General features: G+C 36.3%; 2 protein-coding genes across 3 annotated transcripts in view; one reads left to right on the top strand and one right to left on the bottom strand.

The window, feature by feature from the left end:
• The window catches only part of LOC143439623 (olfactory receptor 7D4-like), a 34584-nt gene extending 18964 nt beyond the window's left edge, over nt 1–15620 (bottom strand). The window contains exon 1 of one of the 2 annotated variants that reach the window (XM_076925952.1): nt 15441–15620. The gene's annotated coding sequence lies outside the window, so the exon portion shown is untranslated. The remainder of the gene's footprint in view (nt 1–15440) is intronic. The other variant, XM_076925951.1, reaches the window with a different exon arrangement.
• On the top strand, nt 6103–10773 carry LOC143439622 (olfactory receptor 7E178-like). Its single transcript, XM_076925949.1, has 2 exons — nt 6103–6401; nt 8841–10773. The coding sequence occupies exons 1-2, from the start codon at nt 6315–6317 to the stop codon at nt 9783–9785; spliced, it is 1032 nt and encodes a 343-aa protein (XP_076782064.1). The 5' UTR covers nt 6103–6314; the 3' UTR covers nt 9786–10773.
• Nucleotides 15621–15951: the final 331 nt, after the last annotated feature.

The following is a 15951-nucleotide window of genomic DNA, read 5'->3' as shown; positions in this document are numbered from 1 at the left end:
AGATGGGTTGATGGCAATTAAAATGAATTAAAATCTTTAGCTGGCAGGGGTGAGTAGATGCAGGTATCTCCTGGATGAGACAGATACTTACAATATGGGAGGCACCCAAGAACCATTAGTGGTGACCTTAGGTGTGACTCAATTCATTGGGGAAAGAGGCTACCTCCTGTAGGCTGGCAGGAAGTCCAGTGAAGCAATAGAGGCACTAACATATCCACAAAACTTTCAACCTAAAATTTATCTAGTCTAGAAATACAGATTGGTGGGATGGAGCAGAGACTAGGTGAATGGACAACCAATAACTAGCCCACCTTGACACCCATCCCATGGGTAAGCACCAATTCATAATACTATTATTGATACTCTGTAATGCTTATAGACAGGAATATGTTGTCTTCTGAGAGACTCTACTCAGTAGCTTACACAGACAGATACAGACACACACAGCCAAACAATGGATGAAGCTTGGAGACTCTTATAGAAGAACAGGAGGAAGGATTGCCTTCCCTGAAGGGGGTAGGAACTTCACAGAAAAACTAACAAAGTCAACTAACCTGGAAACTTGGGACTCTCAGAGTCTAAATCATCAACCAAAGAATGTACACCAGCTGCACCTAGGCTATCCTGCACATATTTAGGAAATGGGCAGCTAAGTCCTCACGTGGGTTCCAATCACCGGGAATGGGAACTATTCTTAAAGCTGTTGCCTGCATATAGGATATGTTCTTCTAGTTGGGACACCTTATCTGGCCTCAGTATGAGAGGAAGCACCTAGCTTTGCAGAGACTTGAAGTGCCTGGGTGAGGCAATACCCAGCTTGGAGCAACTTCTCAGATAAGTAAAGGGCCTGGAATAATGGAAGGGTTGAGCGAGGGGAGATCATGATGGGGGCAGTGAGTGAGATGTAAAGAAAGTAAGTAAAAAAATAAAATTAATTTTAAAAAGAAACTAATATGCTTTTACAAGCCTAAGAATACCATCAACAGAAGAAAATAGCTGCCTAGAAAATGGAAATAGATCTTCATCAACCCTACATGCAACAGAGGACTAATATCAAAATTTTGAGAGAGAACTCAAGAAACTAGACATCAACATTCTGAATGACCTAATTAAAAATGGGGTACAGAGCTTAAACTGAGAATTATCAACAGGAATCTTGACTAGCTGAGCACAGCCAACATCAATTTAAATAGAAAGAAACTTGAAGCAGTCCCACTAAAATCAGGGACAAGACAAGCTGCCCACTCTCTTCCTATTTATTCAATATAGTTATAGAAGTTCTATATAGAGGAATTAGACAACAAAGAGAGGTCAAAGTGTTACACATTGGGGAAAAAAGAAGTCAAGATATTATTTGTGAATGATATGATCATATATATAAGCAAGCACAAAAGTTATATCAGAGAACTCCTACAGCTGATAAACAACTTTAGTAAAGTGGCTGAATATAAAATTAACTCAAACAAATTGGTAGCCTTACTTTATACAAAGGAACAGAGAAAGAAATTAGGAAAACAACACCTTTCACAATAGTCACAGATAATATAAAATATCTTGATGTAACTCTAGCCAAGCAACTGAAAGATCCATATGACAAGAACTTCAAGCTTCTGAAGAAAGAAATCAAAGAAGACCACAGAAGATAGAAAGCTCTCCCATGCTCATGAGTTAGTAGGATTAACATAGTAAAAATGGCCATCTTATCAAAAGCAATCGACATATGCAATGCAATCCTCATCAAAATTCCAACTCAATTCTTCATAGATATGGAAAGGAAAATTATCAACTTTCCATGGAATAACAAAATACCCAGGTTAGTGAAAACTATTTTCAACCATAGAAAAACATCTGGGAGAATGATCATCCATGACCTCAAGCTGTACTATAGAGCAATGACAAAATCTTCATAGTATTGATAAAAAGATCAATGGAATAGAATTAATGACAGAGAAATAGACCCTCACTTCTATGGACTCTTGATCTTTGACAAAGAAGCCAAAACTGTACAGTGAGAAAAAAGCATCTTCAACAAATGGTGCTAGTCAAACTGGTAGTCTGCATGTAGCAGAATGCAAATTGATCCATATTTATCACCTTGTACAAAGCCCAATTACAAGTGGATCAAGGACCTCCATATAAAACTAGTTACACTGAATCTAAAAGATAAAGGGGGGATAGCCTCAAACAAATTGGCACAGGAGAATAATTTTTGAACCAATTACTAATGGCTCAGGCTGTAAGACCAACAATTGACAAATGGGATCTCATAAAACTGAAAAGCTTCTGTAAAGCAAAAGACACTGTCAGTAAGACAAAATGGCAACCTACAGATTGAGAAAAGATCTTCTCTATCTCTTTATTCTGTAGAGAGTTAATATCTAAAATATACAAACCTCTAAAAAGTCCCAGACACCAGGGATCTGAGAGGCTGCCATGATCCAACTGTGATGACCTTAGATGAAATGCCAAACATTGGGGAGATAGAAGCAGTGGATAGACATGGTCCCAATTTGAGGCATGAGGCCACCCACCCATCTTTAAAATTTTTGACACAGAAATGTTCCTCTCTAAAGGAAAGACAAAGAAAAAATGGAGCAGAAATAAGGAAAGGATATGCATTGACTGGTCCAACTTGAGATCCATTCCATTCCCAGGCACCAAACCCCAACACTATTGCTGATGCCATGTTCTGCTTGTAGACAGGAGCCTAGGAGTTGCAGATAATTACAGGCAATCAATGGAATGAGGTCGGGTACTTGTGTAGAAGAGTTAGGAGAAGAACTAAAGGAGCTAAAGAAGATTGCAACCCCATATTTTCTACTAACCCAGACCCCCTCAGATCTCCTAGAAACTAAGCCACCAAGCAAAGAACATACATGGGCTGGTCAGTTGCCCCTGCTACAAATGTAGTAGAGGACAACTTACTTTGGCCTCAGTGGGAAAGGATGCACTTAATGCCCCAGGGAAGGGGGATGCTAGCAGTGTGAGGTAGGAGTGGCTGAGTGGGTGAGGAACATCTCTGAAGCAAATTGGAGGCGGGATGGGGTGAAGAACTTTTGGAGAAGGGACCAGAAAGTGGAGGCAACATTTGCAATATAATAAAATAATTAATAAAAATATTCAATGTTATTAGTTATCAGGGAAAGCAAATCAAAATGACTCTGAGATTCTATCCTACATCCATGAGAATGGCTAAGATAAAAATACCCAAGTGCTATTACATGCTGGTGTGTCAGTTTAGATTTTTCAAAACCTTCTTTTAATAAGTATCTTTACATGCTTTAATGTTTTTTCTAGTCCACCACCCACCAAACATTGAGTAAAGTAAAGGAGGATGTGAACATTTTTAGATTTCTTTGGAGCAAATCCAAACTGCTTTGTTGATAGCAGCAGTTCAGTTTACATGAATCAGCAACCAATGGTAGCTTGATCCACTGCCAAACACTAATAATGAAGAAGCAACTGCAAAACTTTTAAACACCTTTTATGAATCAGCATTGGCAGGTGGATCCAGAAAAAACTGCAAGCCTCTACAAATCACCCAAGTCCATGAAAGTGGCAAGAAACCACCAAAATACCACCAGAAAATATTTGGTGTGTTTCTCTGTGTGAAGTTACAGCAAATGATGACCAACAAAAAATGTTAAGGTGTACCAATACCATTCATCATTGTCCACTGTTCATTGGGCTATATTTATATCCTTTCCAAACATCACGTTTTCTTAAGCATCTGCTCCAGCAAAACATCACATATCCTTTTTTCAGAATGCCTCCAGAAAAGCACCACTCATCTATTCTTAGAAAAACATCTTCCCATGTGTCTGCTTCAGCAAAAAATTTCTCTCATAATACAGTTTCCAGAAAAATATCACATGACAAAACTGAGTCTCCAAACAAACTAGAAATTTCCACTTCACTGGTGAGGATGTAGAGCAAGGGGAACACTAGTTCACATTTATAAGGGTGCAAGTTTGTACAACCTGTTTGAAAATCAAATTGGCATTTTTTTTTTTTTTTTTTTTTTTTTTTTTATAAATTTGGGAATAGTTCTACCATAAGACCCAACTCTACCACCCCGGGTATATATCAAAAAGATGACCCACTATACCACAGGTGCACTTGCTCAACCATGTTTATAGCAGTTTTATTCATAATAGCCAGAAACTGGAAGCAAACTAGATGTGTCCATAAGTGTGTACATGTATATTTCTGTGTATATGTATTTTATATGTATATATGTATGTGTGTATTCCTGCCATTTGGTGTCTCTAAAATTTTTTCTCCTTACAAATATATGCACACATGTACTTACAAATTTTTCTCCTGTCCAAATCAATAGGTGTCTGATTTTTTTTTATGTCAGTAAACTTAAACTCAATCGGTTGCTTGTTTACAGTAGAGTTTTAATCCAGGACAGCTCAAAAATAAGAACTGAAATATACAATAGAAGATATTTTCCATTAATTCCCCATTATTACATGGTATATACTAAAGACATTCCATGAAAGCCTGGTGTGTTAAACATAGGGATTACCAAAGTTTGTACACATCAGTATAACCCCTACCCAGTAAACTGATACAAAAGGATCTCAAGTTTGAAAATAGCCCCTTGTACATAATAAGATACTAATGAGGAAGAAATAAATGATAAGGAGACAAAGAAAAAGACAGAAAAAATACATTAGAAGAGAGATGAATAATGGTTGAATACAATTCAGAATTCCACATCACCCTTTGAATCTAAGTAGACAATATCCCTTTGGCTTGGCAATAATGAAGAAAATATTTTGGTTGAAGAGAAGTTAGAAGGCACCATGATAGAATCTGCAAAGATCCAAATTCTACTAAATTCTTACATGTTCCAATTTTTTTTCAAGTAGATTTGCTGAGACTATGATGGTAAGAATGATTAGAGAATTCCTTAGGACACAAATAAGATAATTCTCAAGAATTTTTTTATGGTCAATGTATTTTATTTTATACCTGAGATATTGAAAAGGGGATGGTGGTTAATTTCAAAGATACTCCAATGACTCATTTCTACATTTTTCATAAACTGGTAAATTCTGATCTTGGTGAGTGTGAGTTTAACCTAATTTCTTGCTTCCAGTAAAAAAAAAATTAGAATTTCATTCCCAATAATGGCAGAATGAAATACTCAGATTCTTTTTGCCAACATTAACATGATCAATAGGTGAAATTGCCTCAATGTAAGCATCTGTCATGCTGTCAGGTGCAAAAAAAAAAAAAAAAAAAAAAAAACAATGTCTCAAGAAAGCAAGAAAATTGTTTGACCCTTAAGAAAACGAATCTTTGTAATATCATGCAAACTAGTTTGTAATACTTCTAGGCAATGATTGTGGTGGTTACAATCATCTACATTTTTGAATTCCAACAACTTTAAAGACTCCCTGATATGTTTATACAGGTTATTTGGCCTCCATGTGTAAGTATGTTTTGAAATACATGTCTATACAAATATGCATGTAACAACTATTAATAAAAAAAGAAGCAATGAATTTGAAAGAGAGCAATGAACAGTATGAGGAAGGTTTGAAAGAAAAGGTAGAAATGATATAATTGTATTATAATCACAAAACATGAAAGAAAAATAAGTTACTGCCTAAAGTATAAACATATATGATTTGAAATAAAAGTAGAACCTGGGATGTCATGTAAAATACATGCAACATAATGAATAAACACTCATCTTCATAACATAAAATCAGAAACTGAAGTACATAAATATCAAAAGTATCAAACCAAATTTCTTCTCACTGATATTAACTGAAAAAAGTAGAAATTGTATCAGATACATCATATGAAAAACTTGATTCTTTATAAATTACATTAAACATTTATTAAAATTGCATATATTAAATCCCATACTGCCTCACTTAATTGAAAGTATGTGTTTTAGTTTTTCAATAGCTCTACAACTTGGAAGTTAAAATAATACAATTAAGATTCTTCCTGAGATAGGAAGAGTTATACTTTTCCTAGCATATTCACTTTTCTCTTTCTCTTCTCCATGACTGTTAATAGAGATCCTTAGAGATTTGAATAGCTTGATGGATAATTATTGGCTATGTGAATTGAGCCTCAAACTCATAAATACTCTATATTCTACCTCAAGACTTTAGCAGATCTGATCCAGAATAACTTACATGCATGTTTTCTTTTCCTCTCAAATTCATCAGCTGCTTAAGAAGTGTCATGATTTATTGTCTTTCTGCCAGTCGTGAACACCTGGGCCATTACCACACACCCAGAAAAAGTGGAAGAGTGTCTCAGTCACTTTTGTTCATTCTTGAATGGAAATAATTTACAGTTTAGTAAGGGGTAATCTATGCAAGAAACAAATGAGAAACAGCAGTGTTTTTATTGTTGGCACCAGAAAGGTAAAGATATATGGTGTGGGGTAATCAAAGACAAAAATGCATCAATAAGTAAAGTTTTATCGCATAGTGCAAGTAAGTTTATTTTATTAGTTAAATTTATGTTTATTAATTAGTTAATATGCGAGCTCTCATATACTGTTTAGTTGTTTCCTCATTTGGATTTTACCTTATTAAGAATATTTTCAACCAGAAAATGAAATTAATATTTCTCTAAACTCTCTGCTATTGATTAAAAAATCATGAGCTTGGTGATGAAGGTAGAGATGAAAATGATCAGAAGAACCAAATATCAAGAACCAATGAATGGGGCATTGTGCAACACATGTGATTATATTATTTATTAAACCGAGATAGGAAGATTTAGTTTCAGGTCAGTTTCGTATCCTGCAACTTGAAGGCAAATCTACTACATAGCCAGAAATTGTAGAAAAAAGTGACTGAATAGAGAAACTTTTACCTAGAGCTCCCAAATATCATACTATGTATTTTATTGAACTTGTACTGTTATATATGTCAAAATATTTCTCTATAAAATATATATGCATCATCATGTTGAGATAAAGAATATATTTTATGTAATTTATTGTGATTTTTTAAAAATTTTATGAGGCTTAAATTTAATTCCCATATTCCTCCCTTGTTTTTCATGCCTCCAAACACTCGCAAAAGCCCTCCTAATTCTCCTGCAAATTAAATACCACTTTTTAAATTAATGATTGTGTATATACATATATGTGTATATACATATATACACATATATGTATATATGTATATATATACATATATATGTATATACACATATATGTATATATATGTATATACACAATCATTAATGAAAAAAATATTTAGGAATGTGTATTTCTAAATATTTCCTGTTCACTGTCTTATCATGTTATTTGTATGAATGTTTTTATGATTGATTATTCTTTTTTGCCTTACATTCTAATAGGATGATAGCAGTTTGAATAGAAATGGTCAAACTTCATCCCCTGTATATCTAAGAGCCATTTATTCTACCAATTGAACCTTAAATTTCTCTTCTCTCTAATCCCTGGAAAAACTTCTACCCATTTTACTTTCCACTCTGTGTCACTAATATAATATGTAGAAGAGCTGTGGGTGCCTTTGTCCTCTCAGCTACAATAAGAATGGCACTAACATGGGGTAAATGAGCAGGCAATCAGAGTGTTAGAATAACACAAACCAAATCAGTAATTTGTCCTCATTTATTAATTTACCTTCACTGTTTATTACAGCATTTATTCTTGACACTCTCTCCAACATACATACACAAATTTCCACCCTAGGGAAACTATAAAATCACAGTTTGGTGTTTCATACTGAGAAAATAGGAAGGATGTTAGAGGGATGTGAAGAGATGACTTGCTGGGTAAGATATTTACTGTACACAATAGGATCGAGTTTAATTACCAGCATTTATAAAGGGGTATGGTCAGGTGTTTCTGTAACCTTCAAATAGTGTGAGTAGGGTTTGACTACCAGCCAATATAACCCAAGTAAGATTCAGGATCAATAAGACCAGGATCAGTATTGTGCCTTAAAACATAAGATGGAGAATAATAGAAGTTCACCTCTTAACAACTCAAATTTTTCACATGCATGCACACATGCATACACACACATACACACACACACACACACACACACTTTCATCACCAAACTAAAAACTGTCCAAATTAACTTTGAAGTTTCTAGTTATATATCAAGATATATACCAAAAGAGGCTGTAGGCTCTCCCGGTTTTGGAATCACAGGCTATTGTTAACTACCTGATGTGAGTGGTGGGAACAAAACTTTGGTCCCATTTAAGAGAAGGAACTGGATTTTAGCTGCTGAGCCAACTCTCCACACCTGGTTTTAGCTTTTGTACTCAAAATATAAATCCAAGGAAGTAATCTTAGTGCATTTTTAAATAATAAAATATATATAACTTCTTCATAAAACTCTTTTATTAGAATGATTTTTTCAAAACTCAATAGAGGGAAAAGGACTGTTCTTTGTATGCAAATTTTTTGTTAGAATAATTTTTACTATGTTTATTGAGTAATTATTTGAAATATTTTTCTTTTATATTATACTTTTGCCTAAAGTTTCTGAATATAAAAATACACACACACACACATACTACACACACACACACACACATTGTCACAGAGGCCATTGAAAAGGGGTTGTAAGAGCTTGCCACAACTAAAATGAATTTTTCTTCTTCAATGTTTCAAGTATCTAAAAAACAGAAAACAAAGCTCTTTGCCCCAGAACCTTTTTCTGAGTAAATAGGTCATTTCTAAACTTTAACAGTTCTCATGTGTGAATGGTTTCTTATGAATTGCAGGATTACAAACACATCGGCATGTAGCCACTTGCATCTATAGTGCTTAATTCACTACAATGGTCTTTTATTGTTTTCTTTTCAAGAGCTGTCCTAGCCTCATGGAACCATATAATTTAACAAAAACCTTGGAATTCCTTCTCCTTGGACTCTCAGAGGACCCTGAACTGCAGCCCATCTTATTTGCACTATTCCTGCTCATATACCTGCTCACTGTGCTTGGAAATGTGCTCATCATTGTGGCCATCAGCTCTGATTCCCACCTCCACAGCCCTATGTACTTCTTTCTCTACAGCCTTTCATTGTCTGACATGGGCTTCAGCAGCACCACAGTCCTCAAAATGCTGATAAACATGCAGACTCATAACAAATCCATAACTTATGCATGTTGCCTAACTCAGGTTTCTTTCTTCTTTCTTTTTGGGGGTATGGACAGCTTATTGCTGGCTGTAATGGCCTATGACCGATGGGTAGCCATTTGTCATCCTCTACACTACCAAGTCATTCTGAGCCCTCATCTCTGTAGATGTTTGGTCATAGTTTCATTTTTCATTAGTCTTCTGAGTTCACAGGTACACTGCTTGTTGGTGTCACAATTAACATTTTGCACTAACGTAGAAATCCCTCATTTCTTTTGTGATGTTCCAGAGCTTGTAAAACTTGCTTGTTCTGACACTACTACCAATGACATAATCATGTTTCTTTTAAGCATCATTGTTGGTTTCCTCCCTGCCTCAGGTATATTTTACTCCTACTATAAAATTACTTCCTCCATTTTTAAAGTTCCATCACTGTTAGGAAAATATAAAGCCTTCTCTACCTGTGGATCTCACCTGTCAGTTGTTTGTCTATTTTATGGAACAGGAATAGGAGTGTATCTTAGTTCAACAGTTTCTAGTTCTTCCAGGGAAAGTGTGGTGGCTTCGGTAATGTATACCATGGTGGTTCCCATGATAAACCCCTTCATCTATACCCTGAGGAACAAGGACATCAAGAAAGCCCTCCAGAAAATTGTCAGTCAAATAACATAAGTTACCTACCTGCATGATTCCTTAACATGTAGATTTTAAAACTGAGTCACATAACTGATTGTGGTGGCATTTAAAGTGAAGCAATTCTAAATATTTCTGTTCATAAGTGATCAAAAATTAATTTGTATATGTGGTAAATCAAGGTCTATCTTGCTGTGCTTGTCCAAGTTACATGTTGTAGTTTCATTGTGGCCTGATGTCTGAACATATAACATTATGTATTGGCACTGCATGTGTTTTTACACACCAAAGAATATATTCAGAAATAGTATAAATTGGCATGGATTTGACTGTTTTGAATTGCTATCCTTTTACTATATGTAAAAATAAAAACATGATTTAGTTACAGAAGTAAGGATTTTTAAAAATTTCTTAACATAATTTACAAGCATGTGAGAATGAAATTAATATATGTTGGACTTTTGTGCAAAAAAAGTTTAATTTTAAAAATTGATATTTGTGTTTCTGACTTGAGATTCATACAACGGCTATTTGTGGTACATAACTTCATGGGATGGGAGGCTCACTCCACTTTGATTATGGGGCCATTGATAGCATTTCCCAGCTATAGTGTTTGACCTAAACTTGAGGACATATGTGTAACAGCAGTTGGACTCAATAGGCAATGTGCAAAGAAAACATAAAATTTGGTGGAGAACATGTAATGAAGGTTATAGGAAGAATCATTGATGATAAAGTCAGAATGAGTGATTAATATGCTTATATTTCATCATATACATGTATGAACTTCTCAAGTATTTAGGAAATATTTAAATCACTAAAAGAATTTTAACTTCATATTAAGACTGAATTTGTAACAATATCTGAAATGGTCTTGAATAAACTCTGGCCATTTTGTACTATGTATTTATGTAACTCATCCTACTCTGCAGTGATTTTTATTGCCACAAAATATTAAATAATCCAAGAAAACATTGGACTTACATATTTTGATGTATAATGTTTTCAGTCATGGTTTTATCTTCATTAAAATTAAAACCCTTATATTTAAATAATAAAAATATGAATTGCATTACCTTTAATAAAAGCTAAAATTCTATGCATGGTGAAAACTGTTATTATTATTCTCTAGCAATATATGCATTGTACATGATATTGCATTACATAATAACATTTTAGGTACTTTGAAAATGACTGTCTATGCTTTACTATCATTTACCATTTATCCATTATCTTCCCACTAATTTTTTTGATCTTCTACAAAGTAACATTGTGCTTAATATATTAAAAGAACAGTTTCATTGTGTGTGTGTGTGTGCGTGTGTGTATGTGTGTATGCAATACATGCTTTGTCCATTCCTCTATTGGAAACCTAGGTTGGTTTCATAGTTTAGATATGAACAGTGCTGCAAAACCACAATTGTTCAAATATCTCCATGATATATCAAGTTGGAGTCCTCTGGATAAATGCTCAGAAATGATATAGTTAGTATACATTTAGATTTAGTTGTTTAAGAGTTATTATACTGATGTCTCTTATACAGTTAATTATACTGATTTGAAGTGTATAATTCAAGTAAAAAAATGAAACAAAGGCTCAACAGGAAGTGAAACTACCCAGGCTTAAAGACAAGGTAGAGTATTTGAATCACTCAATCACAGAAAATGTCCACCCCCCCCCAATAAATCTCAACTGTAGAAACTATGTGGAAATTCTTGAATACTATTGCTGTGCCTTGTTTTTGAGCCCTAAAAGACCACTCAGGAGCCAAAATATGATGCAATTGCACTAGGGTCTCTTATTAGATACTCAAGTTTAGTCTTACTTACAGCTGACCTTCACATAGCAGGACAGTTTTGTGAAGCAGCCCTGAACCCTCAGGGAGACAAAGTTTTATAGGAAACAGAAAGCAAACAAAGGGGTGTCCAGCCTGGGAAGAATCTAATAGAAGGACTATTATAGGCCAACAAGTGGATGCTCAGAAGCAAAACTATGAACAATCACAAATGGTCTGAAAGTACATTTGAAACAATCAGACTTGCAGTCTCCCAGCCGATCTGCTCCCCACTGGAAACTGAGTCCAGAGGCACCCTAGGGAGGTCAGAGACCACAGAGCAGCAGGTAGAACCTGCACATCGCACACTGCCCTAGGCCTTAGAAGCATAACTGGCAGTAGGGATACCCCAGAGGGTAACTGGCATCAAGACCCTGCCCCTGCAGAGAGCCACTCCCCTTCTGCCCCTGGCCCGGATACCAGTGGCTGTAGCAGTCTCCCAGCTGATCTGCTTCCCTCTGGAAACTGAGTCCAGAGGAATCCTAGGGAGGTCACGGACTGAAGAGCTGCAGGCATCCTAGAGAGGACACGGCCCACAGAGCTACAGAGCAGGGGACACCATATCCTGAAGCATCATAGAGGAGCAACTACATTCAGTGCAGCAAACACCTAGCTGGCCTACTACCTTGGAGACACCATATCCTGAAATATCCTAGAGGAGCCACTGTACCCAGAGCAGCTGGAGCTAAGGATCATAGAGTCATCCTGACCCTGAGGAGTTCTGACACAACCAAGATAACTGGGAAGGCAGACCACAGTCAGAACCAGTGAGTGCAAGTAGCACTACAGCTAACAAAATGGCGAAAGGTAAGCGTAAGAAAGTAAACAACAGAAACCAAAGTTACTTGGCATTACCAGAATCCAGTTCCCCCACCATAGCAAGTCCTGAACACTACATTACACTAGAAAAGCAGGACTCAAAATTAAAATCACTTCTCATGATGATGATGGAGGACTTTGAAAAAATATAAACAACACTCTCAAAGAATTTGAGGAGAACGCAGGTAAACAGGTAGAAGCCCTTAAAGAAATGCAAGAAAAAACAACCAAACAGTGTTGGAGTCCACACTAGCCCCACGTTGGGGCGGCCAAAATAATGTTGGGGTCCACACTAGCCCCACATTGGGGCGGCCAAAAAACGTTGCGGCCCAGGCAAAATGTTGAGGCCCAGGCCAACCCACGTTTGGGCGGCCACTGTATCCCGGCCCAAGCTGCCGCTCCAGTCTGCGGGTCGGGGTTCAGCAAGAGCGAGGGTGAGGGCAGACTCTACCTAATGTCTGATGTGTCTGATTCTCTCTATATAGTCTGAATTCTGATCTGTTCTGTCTCTGCCTTTTATATGTCTTACTTCTAAGCCATGCCTCTAAATTACACCTTTAATCATGCCCTTAGGTCTTGTCTCTAACTCTGATCTCTATACTTCTCAGTCATACTCTTAAGTCACACACCTTTAATCTCACACACCTTTAATCTCATGCACCTTTAATCTCAAGGTATCTAAACCAAGATTATCGGAGTGTGCTCAGCTGTTGTAGGCTATTGTAATCCAAGTCTCATGTCAGGGTATATGGCTCAAGATGGCTGCAAAGCTGATAGCCTCTTTCTGCTAAAAGTCGGCCCCCAACAAAACAGGTGAAGGAATTACACAAAACCGTCCAGGACCTAAAAAATGAAGTAGAAACAATTAAGAAATCACAAAGGGAGACTACCCTGGAGATAGAAAACCTAGGAGAAAGATCAGGAGTCATAGACGCAAGCATCACCAACAGAATACAAGAGATAGAAGAGAGAATTTCATGAAACGTTTGGCCAAGCTGCTACAATGGAAGGAATTGGAGTAATTGGTGGAACTCCTCCTTCATTCAACCGTCCAGCTCCAGGAGCTGAATTTGCTCCAAGTAAACGCCGCTGATATTAGATAAAGTTGCATCGTCTAGTTTCCTGCAGCCCTTAAAAGAAGGGCCCTTTTTGGACTAGCCAGAATTCTACCCTGGAAAAGTGTTAGGGGGGTCTTCTCAATAGATAGGTCTTCCCTGCTTATACTACTCTAGGGAGTATGCTTGAAGGCAGAAGGGCAAGGGAGGGGTGGTGTTTAACAAGTCAAAGTCTGTGGTATAGTGCATTATAAAGTCCGTCTGGTGCATTCCTGAAGTATATTGACTGTTGAGGGCCTGGAGAACCATAGGATAATGGATTCAAGAGCTCCATTTATCTGATCATTCCTCTCTCTTTCACTCACTTTCTCTCACTCACTCACTTTCTCCATTGTGTCTTAATTGCTTTCTCATCTTTATTCCCCTCAACCTCAGAGACACTGCCATATATACCACAAAACCTAACCATCTTCCAATGACCTAGCCCCATTCCTCCATTCACTCCCAGGTGAAAATTCAGACAAATGCCCAGAGAGGTTACAGCATACATACGGTTCTGTTATATCTCATATGACCCCTTCATGTCCTGAGGAAGACATTTTCTCTTAGAGGTTTTCATTTTAGTATATCTTAAAACACTCTTGTGTTAACTTGCCTCCATCTTTTTCTTGGGTAAGGACTACACTTTCGTGTCTCTGATGTTGCTGTTCACAGCTTTTCTTGATAGGCCTAGTACAATCTTGGGAACAGGGTTGCTGTGTGTTGAAGGTCTGACAGTAGCTCTTAGTCTTGCCTATCTTAGGTAGTTACGCTGTGCATGTTTACTGGTGTACTATGATTTGTTCCTGATACCTTCAATTTGAAAGTTTTTCTGAGAAATGGAGCAGTAATGCAGCATCATCTTATTAATATACATTTGAAGCCTTTTAAAAAAGTAAAGATCTATAAACTAATTGAGATTGATAATGCAAATGATAAAGGTTAGCCAATATTAAAAGTTGGATTATGATAGGAAAATGATTTCAAATGGAAAATGTTTTCAGATTGGTAAATGTAAGTATAAAAATTAGAAGGTCTAAAAGGTATTTTAAGTTATATAAGTACAAATTATAAAGGTATATAAATATATTTAAATATGTATATAACAAGAAATGTTTCATATTCCCCACATATGTCATTGTTATTTTAAAGTTCAGAATTTTAACATTGATCAATGAAATTCTGATAAGCTAATGGAGCACTGGCTTTTTACAGTTCAGTCAAGAGCTCAATGTTTTAAACTCCCTTTGGTTGTCTTCTAAACGTAGACTTGAAGGTTTTTCTCATCACATTAAATACATTTCTTTTGAATCTGTAGCCCTCTCAACTGAAGAAAGACTGTTCTGTGACTTTTAACCCAAACCTACAAATTATACTGTCTCAAAGGCATGAGTCTACTCCTATTGTCTCTCAGACAACTGTTATATGCTTTTTTCTAAAATATAGAATTCAATATAGTGGTAAAGACTAAGTATATCATTTTATTAACTGAAGTTCATATAAGCCATAAGAGATCAAAAAGTCATAATATTTGGATTCACCCACCACAGAATGGAAGGACTCTAGAAAAGTATACCTGCCTGTTCTTGAAAATGAGATTTTTCACTTGTTGTAGGAATTTCTTAGCTTCACCGATTACCAGACAACTTTAACTTCTGTCGTTAGTCTATATTTGTCTCAGCAGATTTTCACCTGGCTGTTGGACTCTATTCAAGGATAACCTATGGAGGTGTTGAACTCTGACTTGCTTAAGGCTGATATTAACCACTCTAGCTTAGATGATTGCTCCCTGTCTTTAAGATGGATCAAATAGTCAGATACTTATGATAAATGACGATTGCCCAGCCTTTGACTAGCATTACAGCCTTCTTGATCCACCAAAAGACAATGCCATAATGTCAGTAGGAAGTAGAAGTAGTCATAGAAAAAATACAATATCCATTTACCTACTTTGCCAAGGTACAGTCTCAGCATGAGGAGGATCCTGAGAAAGGCAGGGATGAGAACTGTACTGATTCAATAATCACTCAGAGTCAGTCATAGATGCCAGCTGCTAGTTCAGGTACTCTCTCTGTTCCCTGATGATTCTATTCATTATTCTTCAGCTAGGTTATCCTTCAGCTTAATCATTCTTCAGCTTAATGACCAGAGACAACCTGAATCCAGTCTTTTATTTACTAAAGCTACATCATCAAGACTTTGATCATTGTTAATAATTATCAAAAGTTCAGAAATTAAGTAAACCTTATTTTTAAAAGTAAACCTTATGAACCCTGGAAAAACAGTTTCAACCCCCATATCCTTAGAGCAAAATTAAACACAAACTCAAAGCACATTTCCTTATAGATTTACACAGTTTTTTCTTCATGAGTAGCTAGGCATAGCTCTTGAGGTTTCCTGAGGTTACAAGGTTTCCTGAGGTTGTTGAGGTTACAACAAACAGCAGTCTTTAGTAAC

This window comes from Arvicanthis niloticus, chromosome 27 (genome assembly GCF_011762505.2).
Source record: "Arvicanthis niloticus isolate mArvNil1 chromosome 27, mArvNil1.pat.X, whole genome shotgun sequence".
Classification (NCBI taxonomy): Eukaryota; Metazoa; Chordata; class Mammalia; order Rodentia; family Muridae; genus Arvicanthis; species Arvicanthis niloticus.
The sequence above is the reverse complement of the archived record's forward strand: the minus strand, read 5'-3'. Positions and strand labels throughout refer to the sequence as shown.